The sequence below is a fragment of the Sabethes cyaneus genome, chromosome 2 (genome assembly GCF_943734655.1).
Source record: "Sabethes cyaneus chromosome 2, idSabCyanKW18_F2, whole genome shotgun sequence".
Taxonomy (NCBI): Eukaryota; Metazoa; Arthropoda; class Insecta; order Diptera; family Culicidae; genus Sabethes; species Sabethes cyaneus.
The window spans coordinates 89,843,900-89,870,798 of NC_071354.1; the positions used below are offsets into that span (position 1 = coordinate 89,843,900).

General features: G+C 41.6%; 1 protein-coding gene across 1 annotated transcript in view; it reads right to left on the minus strand.

Annotated features, from left to right (window-relative positions):
* Positions 1–26,050, minus strand: part of LOC128735675 (uncharacterized) — a 92,677-nt gene extending 66,627 nt beyond the window's left edge. The window contains exons 1-2 of the mRNA XM_053830159.1: positions 25,622–26,050; positions 1,517–1,662 (exon numbers count right to left, since the gene is read on the minus strand). Of these exons, the coding sequence (XP_053686134.1) occupies positions 1,517–1,662; positions 25,622–26,050 (575 nt within the window). The remainder of the gene's footprint in view (positions 1–1,516; positions 1,663–25,621) is intronic.
* Between the last annotated feature and the right edge of the window lie 849 nt (positions 26,051–26,899).

Consider the following 26,899-nt stretch of genomic DNA (forward strand, 5'->3'; position numbering starts at 1 on the left):
AACCCGATTGCTCGATTCAACTGCTCGATTAGACTACTCGATTTGATTGCTCGACTTAACTGACAGCTTCATTCAATAACTCGACTAAACTGCTCGACTTAGTCACTCAACCCGACTGTTCGACTCAACTGCTTTACTTAACTGTTTGATTCGACTGCTCGTCTTAACTGCTCGATTCAACTGCTCGACTGGACTACTCGAATAAACTGCTCGACTCGACTACTCGACTGAACCGCTTGACTCGACTGCTCGACCAGACTGCTCGGTTCAACTGCCAACTCGACTGCTCGACTCAACTGTTCGGTTGGACTGCTTGACTGAACAGCTTAATTTAACTGCTCGACTGCTGGATTCAACCGCTTGACTTCTGCCTTCCAAGGAACCTGAACTCCAAGGAACCCCAGAGAATTTTAGAGCAGCATACGATACAGTCGAACGTGAACAGCTATGGCAGATAATACCTAAAAACGGGTTTCTGGACAAACTGACGCGGAGGTTCAAAGCTAACCTGAAGTGAGTGATGTGCTACGCGCCTGTTTTGGGGGCACTCTCGAGTCTCTCCGATTCGTCTTGTTGGGTCTTCTTGGCTGTCTTGTATGTTATTCAACATTGCTATTGAAGGTGTGATCCGGCGAGCGGGCATTGAAACGAGGGAAACGAACTTCGGCGAAAGCAGCCAACTCCCTGCCTTCGTAGACGACCACGATATCATTACTATAAACCTTGGGACGGCGAAGGCATTCTATGAAAGACTACCAACGGAGGCGCAAACGTCGGTGCACAGACTTGACGATGTACAAAACGCTAATGAGATCGGTAGTCCTCTGCAGACTTGAGACTGTAACTTTGCTTACGGAAGACATACGTGCACTTGCCGTATTTGAACGAAAGGTGTTGCGGAATATTTTTGGCGGAGTACAAATGGAAAGTGGAGAATGGCTCAGGCGTATGAACCACGAGCAACAGGCACTACTTGGAGAGATTCTCATCGTACACCTGGCGAAAGTTGGGAGCCTATGGTGGGCCGGCCACGTCACAAGAGAACTATGTCTATGAGAACTCTCTCTTAGACTTACTGTAGAACACTACTGTATAGTAGACTCCTCATTTTAATGATAAAAGCATTTCTCGGCTAATTTTTCAAATAGTTCTATGTGACTATGACAGATTCTCTTCACGTCTCCTCTCTTCCGAAAATTTTCAAAACATTTAGCTAACTAGTGACTCCGGCAACTGATTCATGCAAAGCTGATGTGTTAAAATGCATTAGCATCGCCGTAAACAGCGGAGGAGAGGAGACACGAAGAGAATCTCTCATTGTCACATAGGTCTATTTGAAAAATTACCCGAGATTTGTTGGTTTCCAGTTGTGCTCATTGATTCATAAATTCACAAATTCTTCATGATACCTACAGCCAACGCATCGATAATAAGAACCGAAAATGTTAAAATCGAAGGATTAAAGTAAACAAAAAACGGTAAACTAATCGATTGCTCACCGCTAAGCGCCACTTACCTCTGATTAACCGAGTTGAAAGGTGACGAACCGGACGATGATGTCAGCAGATCTTTGCAGGAGTAACTTTCGCAGTCACAGTGCTTGCTGGTTATATTCAGATTCGATGAGTTCGCCAGACAGGTGATTAATTCCAACGGTGGAGGCTGTCACACGTCACGAGCAAACGACCAGATTAAAATCGGTTTCCGATGTTGTGGAACATTCATCGGTTCCAGCGGAGAAGGAGCATGGCGTTCGTTCGTGATGACGTCCATGAATGGATACGGGCCGGTCGTCGTCCACATTCGATTAAATCAGCCACCCATCATTGGATAAGGATGAGGCACACCACATCGAGGAATCAGGAAAGAGAGATACAAAGAAGAGAAAAATCATCAGTAATCAATTATGTATTCCTCGTTCAACGTTGATCATTATTTGCGTTCATTTAGAGTTGCTGTTTTTGTTCTGAACAGCGTTTGTTCGCATCCCATAACATATTGATCGCGTGTGCTCCCGAATGGACGATGGCTAGACCCGATAATAGACCAGACAATTTATTTTACATTTCAATTCCTCGTCACCCTACTCTCCACTGTAGAGAAGTCAACCACAATGAGACCCCAAAACAACGTGCATGACAGGAAGCTGATTGAAACACTCTCCCTGATGTTCGCTGATTCGTACACGGTAACACGTTCGGAACCTGCAGAACCGCAACCGGGCTGTCCTCCTTGCACCTGGTTGCTGGTTCCTCGAACGAGCGGCGCCGCAGAAACGAGGCACACTCCATCCGTCTCTTCCGCAACGGTCGTTTCAAATAATGATGATTGTAAATAATCTGTCCGTACTAGGGATAATTGTTTCAACGAAGGTCATTTTCCCATTACAGATTTGCGCACTGTTTCCCCCCCTTCCTTTGCAAGGGACTTTGTCGTTCGAACGAATGAAAAACGAAACGACAATGTACACATTGTGCCGCACTATAAGGGCATAATTTTTTGTACCTAATTTATCAAATTGTATGAAATTCTACAGAGAATGATGTTTGTAATTTTCGTGATAATGATTGCTGAACAACAATAATTAACAGACGTAGCCTTCAATAGTTCGCAATTTTTGTTACTAAATCTGAATGTTCTAAGCCAAATTATAAGTAATGTTTAAAAGTTACCACATAGAAACGGTCACATAATAATAACTATAATATGTTACAATTGGTATAGCACTTTCTAATTTAACCACAATATATTTTTAGCTTAGATCTGGTTCGATTCAAAATCTTCGATAAAAGAGTTGCTTCAATTTACTTGACATTAAACCACTTTAAGAATTCAAAAAAAGTGAATCTTTTGATAAGACGATTCGACGGTTGATTTTGTTTATAAATTAAGATCTTGACTTCTTTTTAAAAAAGCGTGACAAATACTGCTACAGAGAAATGCGAAAATCAATTCTCAGCGCAACTTCATCCGCATTTCGATGTGATTTGACTTCAAAATGAGCCGAAAAAAGTGAAAGAACGATGCCCGAACAGTACCGTAGACCCCCGATAATATGAACACAACCTCATTCATATAAAGGAGGGTAATTTTTAATCTAAGTATTTGATTAATTATTCATTTATTTATACACTAGCTGACCCGACAAACTTCGTATTGCCACAAATTAACCTGTGTTGTACATAAATCATGAATCTCGGATGATCTTTGTCACTTCTCGAGTTTTGCAAGCCCCCCTGTGGGCGGCGCTTCCGACGGCGGGTCACCGGCAACACTCGCGACCGGCTCGTCCTGAATGATCTAGTGTTACTATAGATAGTTTTTGTGGTCTTGTTATTGATTAATGTTTTATGGAAGAGTCTCGAATTTCTCGAGTTGGATTAGTTTTTGAGTTTCGCAAAAATTTCTGTTTTATTTGTATGAGAGTCCATATCCCCCTACCACAGGGGTGAGAGGTCTCTAACTATCATAAAATAAATTCAAGACTCAAAAATCTCCTACATGCTAAATTTGGTTCCATTTGCTTGATTAGTGCTCAAATTATAAGGAAATTTGTATTTCATTTGTATGGGAGCCCACACTCTTAAAAGGGAAAGGGGTCGTAATACACCACAGAAAAAAATTCTGCCATCTAAAACTCTCACATGCCAAATTTGGTTCCATTTGCTTGATTAGTTCTAAAGTTATGAGCAAATTTGTATTTCGTTTGAATGGGAGCCCCCCCTCCTAAAAAGGTAAGAAGTCCTAATTCATCATGGGAAAAATGGTTGCCTCCAAAAACACCCACATGCCAAATTTGGTTCAATTCGCTTGATTAGTTCTCGAGTTATGAGGAAATTTGTATTTCATTTGTACAGGAGCCCCTCCTCTTAAAGTGGGGAGGGGTCCTAATTCACCATAGAAAATTTTCTTGCTCTCGAAAACCTTCACATGCCAAATTTGGTTGCATTTGCTTGATTAGTTCTCGAGTTATGAGGAAATTTGTATGGAAGTCCCCCCTCTTAAAGGGGAGAGGAGTTATAATTCCTCTTATAAAGAGGGGAGGGGTCTCAATTCACCATAGAATAAATTCTTGTCACCAAAAAAAACACCCACATGCCAAATGTTGTTCTATTTGCTTGATTAGTTCTCGAGTTAGGAGGAAATTTGTATTTCATTTGTACAGGAGCCCCCCCCTCTTAGAGTGGGGAGGGATCCTAATTCACCGTAGAAAATTTTCTTGCCCTCGAAAACCTTCACATGCCAAAGTTGATTCCATTTGCTTGATTAGTTCTCGAGTTATGAGGAAATTTGCATGGAAGCCCCCCCTCTTAAAGGGGAGAGGAGTTACAATTCCCCTTATAAAGAGAGAGGGGTCTCAATTTACCATAGAATAAATTCTTGTCACCGAAAACACCCACATGCCAAATTTGGTTCTATTTGCTTGATTAGTTCTCGAGTTATGAGGAAATTTGTATTTCATTTGTATAGGAGCCCCCCCCCCCCTCCTAAAGTGGGGAGAGGTTCTTATTCATCATAGAAAACATTCTTGCCTCCAAAAACACCTACATGCCAAATTTGGTTCCATTTGCTGGATTAGCTCTCGAGTTATAAGGAAATTTGTATTTCGTTTGTATAGGAGCCCCCCCCCCCCCCTCTTAAAGTGGGGAGAGGTCCCAATTCATCATAGAAAAAAATTTTGTCTTCAAAAACACACACATGCCAAATTTGGTTCCATTTGCTTGATTAGTTCTCGAGTTATGAGGAAATTGGTATTTCATTTGTACAGAAGCCCCCCCTCTTAAAGTGAGGAGGGGTCCTAATTCAACATAGAAAATTTTCTTGCCCTCGAAAACCTTCACATGCCAAATTTCCATTTGCTTGATTAGTTCTCGAATTATGAGGAAATTTGTATGGGAACCCCCCCTCTTAAAGGGGAGAGGAGTTATAATTCCCTTATAAAGAGGGGAGGGGTCTCAAATTACCCTAGAATAAATTCTTGTCACCGAAAACACCCACATGTCAAATTTGGTTCTATTTGCTTGATTAGTTCTCGAGTTATGCAGAAATTTGTGTTTCATTTGTATGGGAGCCCCCCCTCTTAGTGGGGGGAGGGGTCTCTAACCATCACTAAAACCTTTCCTGGCCCCAAAAACCTCTACATGCAAATTTTCACGCCGATTGGTTCAGTAGTTTTTGATTCTATAAGGAACACAGGACAGACAGACAGACAGACAGACAGAAATCCTTCTTTATAGGTATAGATACATGCAAGTTGCACACCCTAAAAATCTGTTGTTTTAGTTTGACGAAAGTAAACGCTTCGAAAACTTATCGAATGTGTGCAAATTTTTAACGCCCGGTTTGTAGAAAAAGAGAAACTTTCGGAAGTTCCAACTAAAATGGTCGATTTTGAGTGCTGGAGAGGTTAGTAGCATATAAGCTATATTGGGAAAGCGTTCAAATTACCTGGGCTAAGATTAAAAATAATCAGTTGGGGTCTGTCAATAATCAACAAAAATCAACAACCCACTTCTCCGAAAAGTTTGAATTTATGTCAAACTTTAATCCACTTTTGTATTTTGAGGTAATAAACTAATTCACTTTCTATGGTAATTGATTATATTAATTGAATAAAATCAACTTTCATAATAACAAAATTTAATGAGAAATAATAAATTTCATGCAAAACACTCGAATATTAGATTGTTGTATTTTGTTTCTTCGACATTCTATTATCTCTCATGACATAACATCTGCTAAACTATGTTCGGCACATCATTTAGCTTACCTAATTGATTACAACTGATTAGCAAAGTAAGCCTACCGGTTTGAGCACTACACGTGATTGAAACCACGAAAGGATTAACATCCAACGGGAGATTTCACCCGTCAGATTCATTATGCCAAACAGCTAGAACAAACTCATGAATAAATAATTTACAACCCTCATATGCGTCTGCCGTCATTCATCTACCCCGGGTCGTATGCAAATCCCTTCAAACGTCGACTACTACTGGATAACCAATAGAATGGCGCATCGGGCAGGAATAGAGTTTCACACCGCAGGCGAAACGGGCGGGCGGAAAGAGCCAATCAAAAACAACACTCCACCGCCGCAGTCCACTCGGAAGGTACGCTTTGTGACGGGAGAGAGTCAATTTTATCTTCCAACTGGATGCGCAGAAATTAAAAATGGAAAATACGTTCATAATAAAATTAAGCGTCCTCGTTCGTTCATACGCCAGGCTCTGATGCAGGGCACGCCATGCTGGAGGCAAAGTGCTTTGTCACATTGTTCACACGTACTAAGCATTTATGCAGCTTGCCAACGGCAGCTCGAAGGCACTGAAACAGCAACGTTTTTTGTTCATGACGTAATCAACGATCACAGAACAGGTTGCAACTAATTCTCAGGCCCTGCAGAAAACATTTCGAAATGTTATTGTCATCTGATTGTAATGCAATTCCCGATATGAAATTTATCTAGCCTTTGATAAAATTCGTAGATACATCTAGAGCGAATATTTCTAATTCCTTTCTTTCAATGCTGTTTTGAGGTGGCTCCGAATGTTTATGCGTTCTATTCATTCGATTCAACCCTTCCGGGTAACATCGCTTGGCTTGCAGACAGAGCACAAACTGGACGCAATTGTCGGGAATGGTGCCATTCAGGATAGCTACCATCCTTCCACGCTTTCCCGGGATACGGTTGGTTGATGAACATACAGCTTGCCGTTTGTTGACGTCCGCTAAACAAAACATGTGGCACTCAGATATACAGGCGGGGATGGCAATCGTGTCGCGACTTTACCCGCACGGTCCAGCTCCGAAGCAAATATGGCTGCACGATGTATAGTGGATTAAAATGAAATCATCTGTGGACAAGTTGTGTGTACGTATCAATATCTGTACTTTTCGGGATTTGCCAGTCACCTGATCACGCAACAAAGAAACTAGAAAAAATAATGTTTGAAAATACCTAAAATAGTTCAACTAGGTATAGTTTAGTGTGAAGCTTTAAAACCTTTTAATAACCTCAAAATAATCTCTTTCAGGCTTCACACACTACTCTCACCGCCCACTCCAAATCAAACGTTGTCTTGACCCGCTCTCAAATTGGGGTACAACTTGGTTCACTTGGTTGAAGACTCGTCAAGCCATCAAGAGTCGCTCCGGACATGGGAACAGACGCTCAAGGCTGACAAGGCTGTTCCTCATTACTACACTGAGCATTCGCATGAGTGCCACTTTTCCTGTCGCCATACGACCTTAGATTCCAGCGGAGTTTGTTAATCGATCTCCGCTAAAGTTGCTCGTATTCCGCCTGGTACCACGAGAAGGGATATGAATAGCTAGATAAGAGGACTAGGACTACCATGGGTCTATTTTATACCTGCCGATGCGCAAGAGATCGATGTTATACATTATCCAGTCGTTCACTAACCTCGGCGTTATTTTCAAGTTAGCCTCTTGAGATTAAAGATCTGTCAAGACTCTCAGGAGATCCTCACAGATCTAGACTGTAAGGAATTTGTTGAATCACAGAAGACGAAAGCATTATACACAACCTCTCTCAAACGTTACTGACCAGCGATCGATCTTGGGTAATTTATGCTCATGAAATAATCTCCATTCACCTGGGTTTAGGCGGGCTATTTGTCACCAAAATCTCAGGCCTCCTATCGCTTGCCAGTCACGATCGATCTAGTCGAGCCACCTTGCATACTGTACTCCTCTATTCATAGAACCAGAACAAACGGAAAACGGAGAGTGGCGCAGGCATATAAACTACGAGCCATATGCGCTACTTGGAGAGGTTCACATCGTATAGCTAGCGGAAGTCAAGAGGCTACGGTGGACCAGTCACATCACAAGGTTCTCTTCAAGAACCCCACCGGCACCGACAACAGGCATAGAGAAGCCTAACGTGCTCGATGGCTCGACCAAATTGCAGCCGACTTGCGAGTGTCGAGCGGCTCAACGAATTGTCGACGTGTAGCCCAAATCCGAATACAATGAAGACAAGTTCTTGATACAGCACGAGCTAGGTTCTATGCTGCTAGAAGAGAATTAAGATGTACGTAACACATCACACACGTCATGGTACCTTGATCAATCGTGAGAAGATTGCTAACACGAATCACCGAAGTTGCATGGACTCCCGGAAAGGTCGCCTGGTACTGGCTTACAAGCTCCCTAGGCTGTGAACCATTTCGCGAAATTTTTAACTTTTTGTAATAACCCTGCTCGGGAGCATGGTTAGTATTGACAGTTCGATGGTTCGCTTCTGAGAGCCAATGAGATATGCCACAGGTGAGGCAAGAGCGTCGATGTGTTTCACTGATTTTTCCTTGAATTTTTTTTTTACCAATGTATGGATGTTTAACATATAACAAATTTGTTTATTCAACCCGAAATGAAATGAGATAAATTTTATCTATCAAATAGGAGCAAATGAACACCAAAAATTTATCCAATTCCAACCTGGACTGAATAAATAAATTCGCTGTTATAGAAACATATCTTCATCCTCACCTTATATATGTTCTCATTGAGTAAAACAACTATCAATCTGTCAAATATGAAATGGTTCGCATTGAGACCGGTTTTAACCACTCGAGGAGAAATAACCATCGAACTGTCAAATTTTAACTGAAGAGTTAAAAATTTCGCGAAATGGTTCACAGCCCTAGTTAACGGTAATAGGCATCGAAAAGTATTCTAGTAGAATATTTTGTATTCGGTGTTTGTTAACGTAATGAAATGACCATTACAGTAATGCGGCAAACCGTTCGTACTGGCAGCAGTATTATTTCCTATCCAACCAATCTCCAGCAGAATCTGTGGACTTCATTTTCGTTTAAAATCTGCAGACATCGGCTTGCGACACTTGCATAAACGAGATTGGTATTTGCAGCTCTTCTAGCTTCTCATAAGCTCATCACGGTCTAATGTTCAGGTTTTGGCGGTGAATGCAACACTAAGAAGTCGCCCCCTCATTCAACTCATTTCATTGCTGTTCATCGCCAGGCTTGTGATCTAGTGGCGTCCGCAAGTTGGCTTGAGCTTGGACCGATCCAATTGTTCGCTACGCACCTCACGTCATTCCCGTTGAATCTTTGTCGAGAACTGTTTTTTTTTCTAGACTGTCGTTCAACATTATTACTACGCGCCGGTTCGTCGCAGCCGACCGCTTTTCACGATATGGACGATCACGGTCTTCCAACAGCAGGTGCGATTCATGGTTTCTTCGCCTTCTCCACGTTCCGTCATTCAACTGCCACTTAACCATAGATGGCGCGCAACATTTATTTACTTAAGTGGTTTGCCGTCTTAAGACAGAGCCCTTTGAACAAGGTTTCTCCAGTTCTCTCGGTTGTGGGCTACCGCTCTCCAATTTCTCGGACACTGAGTATTATACCGCCAAATCCCGCTCCACCTGGTCTAACCATCTTGCTGGCTGCGCTCCTGGTGGTCTTGTTCCTACCAGATTTGAGGCAAACACCATCTTTGCAGAGTAGTAGTCCGGCATTCTTGCAACAGGTCCTGCCCATTGTATCTGTCCAGCTTTTGGATACTGGATACGCCATAGAGTTATGCGAGTTCATGATTCCTCCGCCCCCATAGTTACTGTGTTCTCCTGTACGCCGCCGAAGATCGTTCTTAGAACTCGTCTTTCGAAAACTCCGAGCACTCGCAGGTCCTCCTCGAGCATCATCTAATAAGCGTCTTGTCAGGGTACACATTGTACGGAAGCTTACTCTTTTTTTTATTTTAACGAGTAGGGAAATCTGCTTTCAGACACCTGAGAAGACAACTCAGGGAGTGGGGTTTGGTATCCCGACCCCCCTACTGGGACGTGAGGATCCAGACCCACTAAAACCCTACTCGAGTCTCCAGCCTCAATCCCCCCTGGAACCACCTTATCGGTATTACTTCAGGGAGGGGCTATTGTGCTTAACGCACACTCTTAGATAGCTACTGGACTATGGTAGTTAGGCTGTTTATTCGCCGTTGATCGGCTTTCCAACGGTTTTGTAGCTCAAGTACGATCTGGGTAGCAGCCGCATTGACCGCACCCCAGACGTCCGAGCTAGAACACATCCTTTGGACTAAGTTATCCGGAGTAGTGTCCTGTCCGCTAACTGCCATCATGTTGCTTCTCACGCCCGCGAAACGGAGACATATGAAGAAAGCATGTTCTGCAGTTTCCTCAACGTCCGCGCATTCGGGACACTCGGGGGACTCCGCATGCCCAAATTTGTGCAGATACTGTCTAAAACAACCATGCCCTGACAGAATCTGTGTCAGGTGGAAGTTGACTTCGCCATGGCGCCTGTTGACCCATCCGGATAGTTCCGGGATAAGTCTATGTGTCCACCGGCCTTTTGTGGAATCAGACCATGCCCGCTGCCATGTGATCATCGAGGCCGATCTTGTGGTACTCCGTATGCCTCTAGTTCCACGTTGGTTGAAGCACTCTACGTCCTCGCTGATGATGATACCAATAGGCATCATACCCGCTAAGACGCAGATTGCGTCATGTGAAACTGTGCGGTACGCACTCGCCACTCTTAAGCACATGAGACGATAGGTGCTTTCCAGCTTGGCTAGATAGCTTTTGGTACCTAACGCCGATGACCACACCGGCCCGCCATATCTGAGTATGGACTGGAGCCTTCGCTTGCTGCCATATACCGCAGAGCTATTAGACATCATACGAGACAATGCCGAAATAGCTGTGGAAGCCTTCTTGCAGGCATAGTCGACGTGGCTCCCGAACTTGAGCTTGTCGTCGACCATGACTCCAAGGAGTTTTAAGGACCGCGTTGACGAAATAGTGCAGTCCCCGACGCTGATATTTGCTTGCTGCACCGACTTGCGGTTGTTCACCACGATAACCTCCGTTTTATGATGCGCTAGGTCCAGTTTCCTGGATCGCATCCAATTTTCAACAATGCTTATAGAGTGGGCAGCCGTCAACTCAACCTCTCTGATAGATTCACCGTAGACTTCCAAGGTGATATCGTCCGCAAAGCCGACAATCACCACCCCTACCGGGAATTTTAGCTTCAACACCTCGTCATACATGACGTTCCACAACACCGGGCCCAGTATGGAACCTTGCGGAACCCCTGAGGTGATTGAAACGCATTTCTGACCCTCCTCCGTGTTGTAGCATAGCACACGATTCTGGAAATAATTTTCCAGAATTCTGTACAGCGACACCGGCACTTGGACGTTCCGAAGCGAGCTGGCTATGGAGTCCCAGCTAGCGCTATTAAACGCATTTCTCACGTCGAGCGTGACAACTGCGCAATAACGAATACCTGTCCTCTTGGGCTGGATTGCCACCTCGGCTGTCTTAGTGACAGACAAGATGGCATCCACCGTAGATTTGCCTTTTCGGAAGCCGAATTGGTTCCTTGACAGACCGTTTGTACCCTCCGTGTACTGTACGAGTCTGTTAAGAAGAACCCTCTCCAGCACCTTGCCGGCAGTATCGAGTAGACAGATCGGCCTATATGACGAGGGGACACCCGGAGGTTTTCCCGGCTTCGGCAATAGGACCAGGTTCTGTCGCTTCCATCTGTCCGGGAAGTGGCCAGCTTCCAGGCATCTATTCATTACTGCCCCGAATAATTCGGGAGCCTCTAGAATAGCCGCTTTAATGGCCATATTCGGGATACCGTCTGGCCCCGGTGCCTTGCTCACCTTTAGGGATTTAGCGATATCAATGAGTTCCTCGTTCGTAACCGTCACTTCCTCCCCGAGCTCCAAACCGCCGTCGCCCACGTTACTTTGGATGTTCGGCTGGGAGGCCGACCATCCTACGCTATGGTCTGAGATACTGGAACGTCGGCCGTAGGACGACTCAGCGGCCTGGGGCCAAGGCCTTGGCTCGTGGCGCGGAAAGAGGCCCTCGATGATCCGCTGCAGCATCTCTGGCGATTGCTCAGCGGGCGCCATCACACCCTTGGTCTTTGCCATTACGACCCTGTAGGCATCACCCCACGGGTTCGCATTGGCACTAGCACATAACCTTTCAAAGCAGTCTCATTTACTAGCTTTTATCCCGCTCTTAAGCGCTGCGCGTGCAGCAACAAGTGCTACTCGACATTCAGCCCTGCCTTCATCCGAACGAGCTCTTTGCATAATTCTCCTCGCACGAAAGCACGCTCCGCGGAGTTCGACAATTTCATCTGTCCACCAGTAAGCCGGTGACCTGCCATACCTAGGTCGACTTTTCCTAGGCATGGTAGCGTCACACGATCGCGACAGTACCTCAACCAAATGATCAGCGTTCGGATCGGGCATACCGCGATCACCGCACTCTCTCCGGATCGCTTCCACAAATACTTCGGGATCGAAGTATGATGTCTTCCATCCACGGGTGGTTGGAGTGTTGGCCCTACTCGCCGCCTGCCGCCTGCCGCCTCGTTATCTGACCGACCCCATATCGGACCGCCTGATGGTCACTGTGAGTGTAGCCACGGAAGCTTACTCTGCTGGACCACAATTGCTTGTGAAGCCTATAATAAGAACGACTTCCGCTGATAATACGCCTCCGAATCTCACGGCTAGAATCATTGCCCGCCGTTGCCAGTGAGCCAAGGTAGACAAATTCGTCGACTACCTCAAACTTATCGCCGTCGGTTGTTATACTACTGCGCAAGTGGCGTTGGTCGGTCTTGATTCCGTTGGCCAGCAAGTTCTTTGTTTAGACGTATTTACCTTTAACCCAATCTTTTCTGCTTCGCCCTATAGTCTGGTGTATTGTCCAGCCACTGCCACAGATGTTCTGACTAGATTTGATGTAGCGCTATGTTGAACAGCAGGCATGAGAGATTATCATCTTGACGAAGCCCGCTATGTGATTCGAACGGACTTGACAATCCACCCAAAATCCGAACACAGTACTGTGTACTATAGTATATTCATCGTAGATTGAATCAGATTGATGAGCTTCCTAGGGAAGCTGTTCTCGTCCATGATTTTCCATAGCTCTTTCCGATCGATGGTATCATATGCGGCTTTGAAGTTCGATGCGTGGGAACTCTGTATTCACGACCCTTTTGGAGGATTTGGCACAGTGTAAATATTTGATCCAAGCAAGACGAAACCGGCTTGATAAGTTCCCACAAACTGTTCGCAATTGGTGATAGTCGGCGGAAAATGATTTGGGACAGTACTTTGTAGGCGGCATTGAGAACGGTGATCGCTCGGTAGTACAACTTGTCGCCCTTTTTGTAGATCGGACAGATAACCCCATCTTTCCACTCCTCCGGTAGCTGTTCCGTATCTCAAACTCTAACGATTAGCCGGTGTATACAAACGGCCAACTTTTCTGGCCATATTTTGATAAGCTCCGCTCCGATGCCATCCTTCTCGGTTGATTTATGGTTCTTTAGCTGCATAATGGACTCTTTAACTTCGCCATTGTGGCTCATTGTGGCTGGCACCTCTTCCGTGTTTGTTGCACCGTAGAAATCGCTTTCCCCGCCACCTGGCAACCATTCAGGTGTTCATCGACATGCCACTTTCACCTATTGGTCACCTCACGCTCTTCGGTACCGAATGTTGTTCACAGCGGAAAGTTTTGGGCGCATTTTAACCATCACTAGGTAGGAGTGAGAACTATTATTAAAAATTGTTACTATTAACTATCAGTAGGTTCCAGTACGTCACTGATAACTATCAGTAAATATCAGTAATTTTACCCATCACAGCATTGAAGCAACAAAATAGGAAATTGTAATGTTATAACTGCGTAATTCATTGTAAGTTTACATTGCAATTTACTAGGCGGTTTTTTATGGGGGCTCACGCAACTACGGACCAGATAAGCCAAACCATGCGACATATCTTGCAAAACTGTCGAAAGTACAACGCGCCCATGGATTTATTGATTTCAAAGCAACATATGATACAGTCGATCGAGACCAACTATGGCACACAATGCACGGTTTTCCGGATAAATGATGGGACTAATGAGAGCTACATTGGAACAAGTGATGTGTTTCGCGCATCTCAGGGACGCAACGAGCGGGCATCGAAACGAAAGGCATGATTTGCGACAAAGATAGCCAACTCCTAGGCTATGCAGGTAACTTTGATATCATAGCCAGGAACTTTGTGACGGCGGGAGCAATCTACGCCAGACTAAAAGCGAAGTTTAGGAGGATCAGGCTAAAAATAAATGCGTCGAAACCCCAATACATGAAAGGAAGAGACTAGAAGTAAACAAACGCGTGCCTCCTACAGCCACTAACCGTTGACGGCGACGAACTAGAAGTGGTAGATGAGTTCGTGTATTTGGGCCCGGAAATCAGGCCCAAATAGCCCTTAGCAAAACGCCTATTTTTTAATTGCCTAGTTTTTCTCACTTCCTCACTTTCTATTCAGGTCTGAGTAAGCCAAAACAGCACGCAAAGGCATAAAGCAGTGAAAGGGATTCTCTTAAATCGAAATTTTTATCACGTTTACTGTCAATTAATATGCTGTGATATGACTTGATTTTCTCCGCAAAAATGGGACAATATTGATAATATTTTAATTAGAATGCCAAATTCCATTCGGGACCACTACTGCAAATAACAAATAGTTCTAACACTAGTTATAGCAGTTTTCATCTTTTCTGGGCAGTATTTGAGCGAGAAAGTAAATCTATCCCACCGTGCATGCGTCGTACTGTGCCATGTTTCGTGTTTACCGAAAGAGGGCGCAAAAAATACCACGGTCAGCCGGCCCCTGGCTCACTGTGAACGTTTCACAATCGTACAAAATAGAAATAATGGTCATAGACAGAGTCTACGGCCAAATCTGGAGGCTAAACTCGGAACAGGCGCATCGGATACACGTACCAGGCTCAGGCTGGATATTTCGGCATTATAAGCAAACAACAAACAAACACAAAACGCCGAGTTGATGGCATGGCAAGCGAAGCAGAACAGATCCTGCCAGACCGGTCAAATCCAATTCCATTTAGGAACATGCATAGATTCAGACTTTCGTTCGCCGCCGAGAAACGAGCGATGCTGGGCTGTTGATTTATTGTGAATAAAATATAAAGAATATGGAAATGGATGAAAATAAAAATGTTAATAAAAGCAGTTTTCGATGCTCTCGCGATGAATTTTGGACGTTCACCGGTTCGTTAGCCTAGATTCTATTCTAGTTCGTTGTGCTTCCTAGGGTGAATGGCATAGCATGCCCCAACGAAAATCGATTTCCGGCAGTAAGTTCGCTTGAACTTCAATTACAAAGATTCCTCAACTTCAATTCGAAAAACATGTTAATATTATATTCTTTTGTTTGCCGAGCCAAAATAGAGTATTGACCCTAACTTTCTGGAAGTGTACCATTTTAATCTCTTTCCCAAATACAATGGAATGGGCCACTCCAGAATTGGAAAACTATAAACTACTGATAAATGGAACCACTAAGCGCGTTCGACCGTATATGTCTATAGCGCCGCTGAACTAACTCGAGGCACATCAAGTTCTTGAATTGAGGTCGATCCGTTATAAGCCATTCAGTCAGGCATGCACTTTCGAAGGATCACCGCCATAAATAGTTAGAAAATTTATTCATGACCGCGCTAATACGATTGGAAAAACCTTCTAGCACTCAATGCAAATTTGTGTATGTGAACGATAAATTCGAAACATCACACTGGTGCACCACTTTGAAAAACAGCACTCGAATTTTAAAAAGGCCAATTGATAAAAAGTACTACGTTTTAAAAGCTCTAATCTCAAATGTTTCTATCGAAAAACTAGTAGAAAACGGAAACAGTCGAGCATGTATTTTCACTGTCTTGTACTGGTGCAATATCTTTCTACAACAATTCTCATCTTGCCGTATATTTGTCAACTTTAAATTACCAGTTTGGCACCGTTTCATTCCCAGAGATAACTTTACCAGCAGTGCAAAACACAAGTAGGTAGATACGTAGATACTCGGAGCACAAAAGGTGAAAATTAAACCAGTCATCAGCAATAACTTAGTTTTAAAACGAAATACAACTTTGTACTATCTGCTTTCTTGGAAGTTATCTTGCGACTACAACAACCGGTTTCCAGGTTAGATTTATTTTTTGCCTTTGGCCTTCGTGTGTAGAATTGTCACGAAATCTTTCAGACTTTCGATGTTTAACCTGAGGCCATGAAAGTGTCGTTTTTCTTCAGTGTGGTCGTAAATTTCCTCTGCAAATTCAACTATTTGTATTTAAAAAACAGTTACAATTACAATTTATGGCACATGATTGACCTCAAGACTCAACTGGAATATACCCTGGCCCTTTGCAGTTCTTCAAATTTATTCAAAATTTTATTTTCACGAAAAATTCTAAAACCTTTCAGTAGCAGATAACTTCACTGCCACTCATCGTCATTTAATTACTTACACTATTCGTAGAAGAAAGACCAGTTGGAAACTCTAGGCGAATTGCAACAAGTTCTGGTCGTACTGATATCAAATGGAATCAACTTATACGGCTTACGGTGCGGTATTTTCTTAGCATCTCCACCGTCGTGACGATTCCGTCATACAATCTTCTCAGTCCGATGTTTTCCTACTTCAAACTAGTATGGAGTAAGTTTCCAGTTCTTAGTGATAATTTTTCCACCGCAAAGTTTTCCCGTTGTTAATCGATTTTGTGGCAGTAAATAACATAAAACAAATTTAACAGTAATCCCTCGATATAATGCCACCTCGATTTAAAGCATTTTTTTATATTTTTTAAGTATATGATGTGATGGTTAATAATTCCGCTATTTAGATTTCCAAATTTCAATTATCAATATCTTTACACACTCTTCGTTTCTTCGCAATTTAAATGTATGTATCTTTCAAACCACAAGTTCAATCATCATAAAATATGGAAGATAACGGTTTGAAAGGCTCCCCTTTTATTTTCATTTGTTGTTTCATATGAAACAAGAAAAAATAATGAGTCAAACTGATAAGGTTTATTTTTAAATCTTTGATCATCACATCGATTTTCAATAAAGTCAAATGCGGTTTTATTGTGTTAAAAAACATAAGTTTCAACTAAAAACAAATGTCCCATAGAGAGAAGTTATAAATATTTATCACAGTCTGTTCCATTCGGTAGTAGAAAAAGAGGCTCCAAGATAGACCCTGAACAGCAAAGCATACCTACTTTAGAACGAATAATTCGACGATTAATAATTTCCGTCCATCAGTCAGGTGAATGCACTCTAATGATTCGAATTAGTTTACAAATACAACAGCAAGTGTTGCGTAGAAACGTGTTTTGCGGATGGGTGAATCAAAACCTATAGAACTAGAAGCATTCCACGAATGTCTTCGGCAAACGACTAGGAAACACAGCAGGTATAAAGGGCTTCGTTCCAATCACTGACGAGAGTATAGTTAGCTTATATGGAATCGATAACTGTGGACGAAACGAAAATTATACTATGACAAAATGATACGATTCTGTCGTCTAGTAAGACAATGACCCCAAACGGACTGATAGAGTTCAGCCATCAAATAGATACCTGAGCAATAAAATTCTTGCACTACCATCTTTTAGTACCAATAAAAAGTTCTGCCAATTATGGCCAATAATGGTCATCGTCATTATCTCAGTTGAAACCTGAAATGATTAATCGTTTTAACAAAGGAGATTAAGCCACCGACAGTCACTTACCAGAAGAAAAGTTTTTTTAATACTCAACAGGACGCGTCTCAAAAACAGTTTAACTGCTCAACATATTTTTGATTGCCAATAAGGCAATGGTAATGGTAAGTTCGTGTCTTTTGCATAAGCTATTTTCTATTAATTTCGTTTCACATTCTTGCACTCCGAACTCATACAATCTATACCTATAAAAAAGGATTTCTGTCTGTCTGTCCGTATGTTCCTTATAGAATCGAAAACTACTGAACCAATAAGCGTGAAAATTTGCATGTAGAGGTTTTTGGGGCCAGGAAAGGTTTTAGTGATGGTTAGAGACCCCTCCCGTACTAAGAGGGGGGGCTCCCATAGAAATGAAACACAAATTTCTGCATAACTCGAGAACTAATCAAGCAAATAGAACAAAATTTGGCATGTGGGTGTTTTCGGTGACAAGAATTTATTCTATGGTAAATTGAGACCCCTCCCCTCTTTATAAGGGCAATTATAATTTCTCTCCCCTTTAAGAGGTGGGGGCTTCCATACAAATTTCCTCATAACTCGAGAACTAATCAAGCAAATGGAACCAAATTTGGCATGTGAAGGTTTTCGAGGGCATGGAAAAATTCTATGGTGAATTAGGACCCCTCCCCACTTTAAGAGGGGGGGCTCCTGTACAAATGAAATACAAATTTCCTCATAACTCGAGAACTAATCAAGCAAATGGAACCAAATTTGGCATGTGTGTGTTTTAGGAGACAAAATTTTTTTCTATGATGAATTGGGACCCCTCCCCACTTTAGGAGGGGGGGCTCCTATACAAACGAAATACAAATTTCCTCATAATTCGAGAACTAATCAAGCAAATGGAACCATATTTGGCATGTGGGTGTTTTTGGAGGCAACCATTTTTTCCATGATGAATTAGGACTTCTTACCTTTTTAGGCGAGGGGGTGCTCCCATACAAACGAAATACAAATTTCCTCATAACTCGAGAACTGATCAAGCAAATGGAACAAAATTTGGCATGTGAAAGTTTTCAAGGGCAAGAATATTTTCTATGATAAATTACGACCCCTCCCCACTTTAGGAGGGGGGCTCCTATACAAATGAAATACAAATTTCCTTATAACTCGAGAGCTAATCAAGCAAACAGAATCAAGTTTGGCATGTGGAGATTTTTGGAGGTGAAAATATTTTCTATGGTGAATTAGGACCCCTCCCCACTTTAAGAGGAGGGGCTTCTACACAAATGAAATACAAATTTCCTCATAACTCGAGAACTAATCAAGCGAATGGAACCAAATTTGACATGTAAGTTGTTTTGGAAGCAATATTTTTTCTATGGTGAATTGAGACCCCTCTCTTCTTTAGAAAGCGAGTTATGACCCATCTCCCCTTTAAGAGGGTAGGCTTCCATATAAATGAAATGCAAATTTTCTCTTATTTCGAGAACTAATCAAGCAAATGGAACCAATTTAGCATGTGGGAGTTTTAGATGGCAGAAATTTTTTCTATGGTGAATTACGACCCCTTCCCCTTTTAAGAGGGGGGCTCCCATACAAATGAAATACAAATTAAATACAAATACAAATAATTTGAATACTAATCAAGCAAATGGAACCAAATTTGGCATGTGGGGCTTTTAGGGGGCAGAAATTTTTTCTATGATGAATTAAGACATACAAATCCCATACAAATGAAATTCAAATTTCCTTATAACTTGAGAACTAACTAAGCAAATGGAACCAAATTTGGCATGTGGGAGATTTTGGAGTCTTGAATTTATTTTATGATAGTTAGAGACCTCTCAACCCTGTGGTAGGGGGATATGGACTCTCATACAAATAAAACAGAAATTTTTGCGAAACTCAATTCGAGACTCTTCCATAAAACATTAGTCAATAACAAGACCACAAAAACTATCTATAGTAACACTAGATCATTCAGGACGAGATGGCCGTGAGTGTTGCCGGCGACCCGCTATCGGAAGCGCCGCCCATTGGGGGGAGGCAACTCCTCATAGAAATCACTACTGTCTAGGTTTATTTGTTTTCCTAGGTCTACCTGGGTTTCCTGGAACGAGCGACAGCGAGTAAGGAGAGGATCGCGAAATGGTACTTTCCACAAAAAAGTTTTCCGTGAAATGGTACATGCCACTTAAGGTTTTTCGCAAAATGATATTCGGCGAAACGTTGTACAATCATGGCGAATATTACTATCCGCTTTCTGGCTATGCAATGAGGACACAGGGGAGTTGTTTTCTACTTTACTGTGAGGAAAAATTGCAAATTTATATATTAAACTACACATTCCTGGTAACTAATAAGCATTAACATAAGCAGTAAATCAGCGTATCTGGCATTTTATACTGCACGTTGTTGTATATTAACTTTTTGACTGCATAGGTGTTGTAAATTGGCATCCAAAATTGTATTCAAATTCTTCGTGTCGATAATTACCTGTAAATTAACATTGTCAGCACTATAAGAAGGTTATCAGTAAAGTAGCATTTAAGTAGCATTTAAGGCGACTTAAATGCTTATTGGCCTACAACTGAATAGCATTGGTGATGCTTATTGGTTACCTGGGATGCCTTCATAGTTACGTAACTGCCAAAATGAATCATCTAAGGTTGAACTCCTCAGAAACTTGCAAAACTCGAGATTGTGACAAAGATCATCCGAGATTCATGATTTATGTACAACACAGGTTAATTTGTGGGAATACGAAGTTTGTCGGGTCAGCTAGTAGATGAATAAATGAGTTCCATTTGGCAGATGGATGGAATTTGGGAAAAATTGGCTACTCTAATTTGGCAATTGATGAGGAAAGCAGTGATTACGCAGCTTCTAATTCTGCAGCTATCGGGTGCCAAACCAGCCATTATTTTATTGCATTAAATCTATACCTATAAAAATGGATTTCTGTCCGTCTGTCGGTATGTTCCTTATAGAATTGGAAACTACTAAACCGATCGGCATGAAAATTTGCATGTAGGGGTTTTCGGGGCCGGAGAAGATTCTTATGATAGTTAGAGACCCCCCCTCCCTAAGAGTGGGGGGGAGGGGCTCCCATATAAATGAAATAAAAATTTTCCTCATAACTCGAGAACTAATCAAGCAAATAGAACCAAATTTGGCATGGAGGCATGAATTTGTTTTATGATAATTTGAGACCCCTCACCCCTGTGGTAGTGGGATAAGGACTCTTATATAAATAAAATAGACATTTCTGTGTTTCTCGAAAACTAATCGAACTAGACAAATTTTAGACTCTTCCATAAAACATTGGTCAATAAGGCTTTTAGTCAGGATAAACCCGATACAGGCTTTGTGCTTTTAGATAGTATGTGTTTTAAGTTTAATGCGTTTCGGTATAAATCTGACTAAGTCTGGGCCGAAAAACAAGTGGAAAATGTCAAAACTGCTATTGACCGTTGAATTAAAAAAAGACGAATTCAAGAATAAATGTAAAATCAGGGGGAAGGAGGGGAGGGGGTTGGTTGAAACAAGGGATTATAGAGGCATGTTTTGCTTCACAATTTCGTTTTTAATAGATATGCAGTGAAAATGCAGCATGTAGACGAACTTCGAATTGTCGTTTCAAGGCACGTGGAATTTTTCACAATTTTAATGTTTCTGGAAACGGCAGTAGAGAAAATAACATCGTACAGATGCAAACTCATTTTGTCCATACTGACTATTGCGATAATTATCTAGGGTAAAGAACCGGTTTTAAGCAGTCTAAGCGGAACACGGATTGTTATACATTGAAAAGAGTCGGAATAAAAATGCAGCAAGAAGACAAGAGCCCCGGAATACACTGAGGGACAGATTTCGACGCTGTAATCCCAATGCCGCTGCTTGATAAAAAAATATTCCGGAAAATGGTTTGTTTTGGACGACGAAAGTTCCTTCCCTCTATCGAAGACACACATTCCCGGAAATGATCGATACCATTCCATGGATAGTTGTGTGAGAGCCACAAATTGCAAACAGTTGATTGGTAGAATCAGCCGAAGTTCCATAGCTATCAAAACAGCAAAACAAGACCGGTAAGCAGCGAAGAAACAGTCCTAGCAAGTGGAACTTAAGCGTTTTGGTAGGATTTTTTTTAAAACTCGATGCTTTTTGCATCCTTGTTTTATCAGCGTTTATAGATCATTTTGCGATGACGTCATTTTGCCGTCAAATGACACCACTTGGTGGTTTGTTTACATGTTTTTTGTCACATCCAGCAGTTTCGATTTGAAATTTCGTGAAGGATTACTGCATCAATTTCTGTAAAACGCATGTAAGGCACTTTCTCTTCAATAAAAACTATAAATTTCTATCATTATCTGCCGGACAAAAATAGAAAACTCAATTCAAAATTTAACACCAGGTAAACAAACCTCCAAGTGCTGTCAAAAAAGTGTGGTTAGGAGCTCCCGTGTGATGATCTATTCTTTAGTCTTTGTAAAAATGGGATGGTATCGAATGGCCGAAACATAAATGGTCGAATCACGAATGGCCGAAATCCAAAGGCCGAATTCCAACAACAGCCGAACAAGGCCGAATCACGAATGGCAGAATCACGAAAGGCCGAATCGCGAATGACCGAATCACGAAAGGCCGGAAAATTCGGAATGCCCAAACCAACAAAAATTTTATTGCTCATTTTTTAGACCTTACACATTTTGAATAAATTTTTACATCTATTTCCCTCCACGAATTTGAAACATCCCCTCGAAAAACCTTTAAAATTTTTCCCTCTATTGCCTTTTGTTCCACTCGCAGCTGTGTGATGATCAGAATGATAGGTGAAGGAAAAAACTTTTCGTAAAATTCTGTATCTTAGTACCAGAAAAACAAGATAAACTCTGCGTCTTATTTTTTATTTTGGTAGATATAGTATAGATGATCGATAGATGTTTCTTCTCCTAAGCGCGAATGATTTACGTTTATTATAGGGTGCGAGGCCTATTCATCGTGTTAGTAGCAAATATTTCCTAGATGATTCAGGGCGAGACGGCCGCCAGCCGCGCGTGTGTGCCGATGACCCGCCGTTGGAAGCGCCGGCCACTGCGGGGGCCACCCCGCAGAAACCACTACTATTTAGGTGAATGCATTATCCTAGGTTTACTGACTAGTAGAGATTATCCCTTAGTTAAGTCCGAATGAGCGGCAGCGAGTAAGGACAGCATATGCCCAACATTTGTGCAGGCTGAAGGCCGTGATTATTTCCGGCCGAATATGACATTCGGCCATTCGTGTTTTAGCGTTTTGTGATTCGGCCATTAGATATATTATACCATTTGTTAGTTCGGCCACTTGTGTTTCGGCCATTCGTGATTCGGCCATTTGTGTTTCGGCCGTTCGTAGGTAATCCGTAACAATCACCCCATCGACATCTCTATATCGAGCTGCAGTGAACGTCAGCGACAGCATGTCCGGGGCTCAAAATTTAACCGCGGGCCCAAATCAGACTGCTGGCATTTGAATGAAACGCAGTGCTGACATGCTATCTCATTTTCGCACACACGAGATGTTGGCGGCGAAAACATGGTTGCCTGCCGATGGGGTGGTAACAATACTGGTGATTTTTTCATTTATTGCAGCTCTAAGCCATTATTCTGAGATTTTCAGTCAATTCGGGGTAAAATCGACACTCAGTCAGGATAAAACCGATAAAGGCTTTGTGCTTCTAGATAATGTGTATTAAGTTTAATGCGTTTATTTTTATGTTATTTTTTATGTTTTGATATAAACTAAGAGTTTGGGCCGAAAAACAAGTGAAAATGTCAAAACTACTATTGATTGTTGAACAATTGATTTGTCGAATTCAAAGATAAATGAACAATCAGGGGGAAGGAGGGGAGGGGGTTGATTCTTTCTCGCTGTCGCTAGGCATACTATAGACACCTTCCCTGAGAATCATAATTTTTACTTGATATTTTTGAGGTGTCAGTTTTACCCTGACAGGGTGTCGAGGTTACCCGCACTGCTGCTTGTTACGCCTGAATATACAGAGTTTTCTTTTTCATTATATATCAAAAAAAAAAATTTAGTTTAGATATACGGCTTTTGCAGTCTACGAAAATGATTTTAAAACGATATTTGTTGTATATCCGTCGTTTCGGCCTTTTTCAGAGGAAATCTAGCAAATATTTGTTTTAATGACAACATGTAATATATCAAAAATATTCAAAATATGTTTGACACAGATCTTGTGCAATGAAGGATTTAGAGTTAAACTAAGATTCTGGGAGGTTTGTTGGACAATAATTGACTTAGAAATATGGAATTTTTGTGAAAATTGTTAGGGTGTCGGTTTTACCCACAGTTCCCCTACCACAATAAAAAATGGGCCAAAGTAGTCGCAGCAAGCTCAACATTTCTCGCGACTGTAACCAATTTTATTAGCGTTTTTTTTGGCAAAATGCATTCAGATATTATCTAACCAATTGGTATGAAAAATTTGTCTCGTGTAAATACAGTTTCAACGTGATTCATGAATATTGTTCAAGCTACCGCTTAATAGGCTGAAAATACCCACATGAAACCTATACAGATTAGAAACGTACGAGGAGGTAGACATGTTTCGCAGGTAATCAAAAATTAACATGATGAGCAATACTGCACTCCAAATAATGTTCACGTCAAATTACGGGAAAGGTTATGTGATTATTTTCCATCCAACTTTTCCCGTATTATTTACGTGAATTCCACGTAGTTTGCACGCACACTAATGCGTTTACGTGAAAGTCATATCGACGTTATTATTTTTTCTTCCATATTTTCGTAACTTCAGATAGAGATATTAACATGATTTTTCACGGACATGTAGCAAAAGACATGAGGATTATTTTCAGTGTATGGACAGGTAAACCACTGAAAGCTGCTGTAGGTAAGGAATGCCATGCTCTATTTTTGTAAATCAGTACCGCCGGCCGCATAAAAAAGAACCCTGCTACGAGTAAACGCACTATCTTGGCTTGTGGCTTGTCTGAAGGTTATTGAACCAACTCTGATTTTATAAGAAACTTAAGTAAAGACAGTGAATCGAATACAAATAGTTTCGAGCAATCCGATAATTATAACAAACTCAGAAATAATGGATGCCGATGACCAAATTTCATTATTATCTATCGTATTATGGAGTTAATGGATAAGAACAATCTGAAATAAAATGTTATAATATACAGCATATTCGACTATTTTGATTTATTATAATTTGTAATTCATTATTGATGACAGAAAAGTTACTAAACGTTGGTGAATAACTGAAAAAAAATAACATAAAGCGGTTTATTAATAAATATTATTGATTATTAAGGTGTAAGTATTATACCAACAGAAAAGAGCTCTACATGTTGGTAGCATGAATAAACATTGTCAGCGATTCAACGAAACCGAATGCTCTCAACGTCACCGCTTCTCCTCTTTAAACACTTATCAAATTCATTAATCATTGAAACATGAAGAGCACTCCAGGCAAATCAGCTAAATGACGTGGAATAAGCAACGAAAGGCTTGCTTTCACGAATAAGAAGTCCTATAAGAGGCGCTAATTGTGTGTTTTCGAAGTTGCACTTCTTTCGATTGGAATCAGCATGTGTTTTGTGCCTTGCACTCAGTGATCATGTTTCGTCAGGCGGATTTTCAACTGTTGACTGATTTGGCATGGTATGTTATTTTGGGTGCACCGACATACAGTAGGAATGTGATTAGACGTGTATTACGTCTGGATCATTTATTCTGAATTCACCTGAGCTACGTTGCAAACTTTTCTTATTTACTTTCTTCAATTCCAGTAGGCAGTTGAATTGATTTTTGAAATTAAATTAACCTTATTGCTTTGATTCTTTTGAATATTTTTAACCAACGAAATATATTCCATACATCAATTAGGACCGTATATCCTATGAAACTATTGATGAGTAATATCGCTTCATACTGCTAAACGCAAAAACAAAACAACCATTTTTATTAATCGTCTTTACTCACCACATCACTCATAACATCGGCCAGTAATATAAGCTTCAATTTGGAAAGCTTAGTTCTGTAGACACTCTTCGCCGGAACCGAAGCTGGTGGTACATCTGCCTGACCGTTGGTAATCGACTGTGCTGCCACCAATCGACCTACATCCTGCAGTGACCTCTGCCTTGGTAGCCCAGTACTATTACCGGCCGTCCGCACTGCTGCACTAATAGGACGACGCAGTACCAACAGAGCACCACCATCACCGCTGCCACCGCCACCACTTCGCCTGTCGGTGCCCTGCCCGGTGACCACAGTAGCCACGGTGTCACCATTCGAAGGCTCCCGTGTTACAGCATTCGAATAGTTCAGAACGGCTGCGGATGCCCGAACGACGGATAACGAAACGCTTAAAATCACTAATAATCGCATTATCACTGGTGGAATTTGCATCTCATTTGAATTCTTGATGGAACGAGTGATTTCTGTGTTATTTTTTTTTCCTCGTTTCGCAGCTTTTGCTACTGTCGTTCGCTCGCTTGTCTAGCTTGTTGATTTTAAACTTTATTATCACACTGATTGCAGTACAAGAGACCACTCTTGGCTATAACTATATGTACGGTGCGCGCTTCGGTCACCCGCCAATATAGAGCACCACTATGATACGATGATGTTCCGGCAACCACCGCGCCGTGGAATTGGTGACTACTGAAAGAATGAACAATTTGGAAGCGGAATTGTAATTTCTGACCAACTTTGCTGTTAAGTTTTTGCCTTCACTTCTTCTGATATTTTTCATTCCTGTTATAACTTTAGACTTGAATAGTGTTTTGGATGCAACAAAATTTATTGCACAATTATTGTTTGTTTATTTTAGTCAATTTTGATTAAATAATTTTGATTTTGTAAATTTTTATTAATTGACAATTGTTTGTATGTAACACACTCGGTGCCAACCACTCAAGTTGGTGCGAAATACTTCTAATAGTTTGGTCTCCCCATCGTGTAATCTAGCGTTGCAAACACCAGTAAACCAGTGATCATATTTTTGGTACAGTGAACCCCCGTTCGTTTGAACGATTTCTCATGCAAACTAACGGGGTTACTTTTCAATTTGAACAACTGGTAACCCGAAATATGCTGAAACCTATGTGAACTGGCCACCCTGATCTTTGTTATTGTTTTGGTGGTTTGTTTTAGTTGGCAGTTGCAAGTGCGAATATTGCATTTTCCGATCGGATTTCTCTCTTAATCGTTAGGAAAACGAAATGTGAAACCGATTAAACACGCTAGGTCAGTACA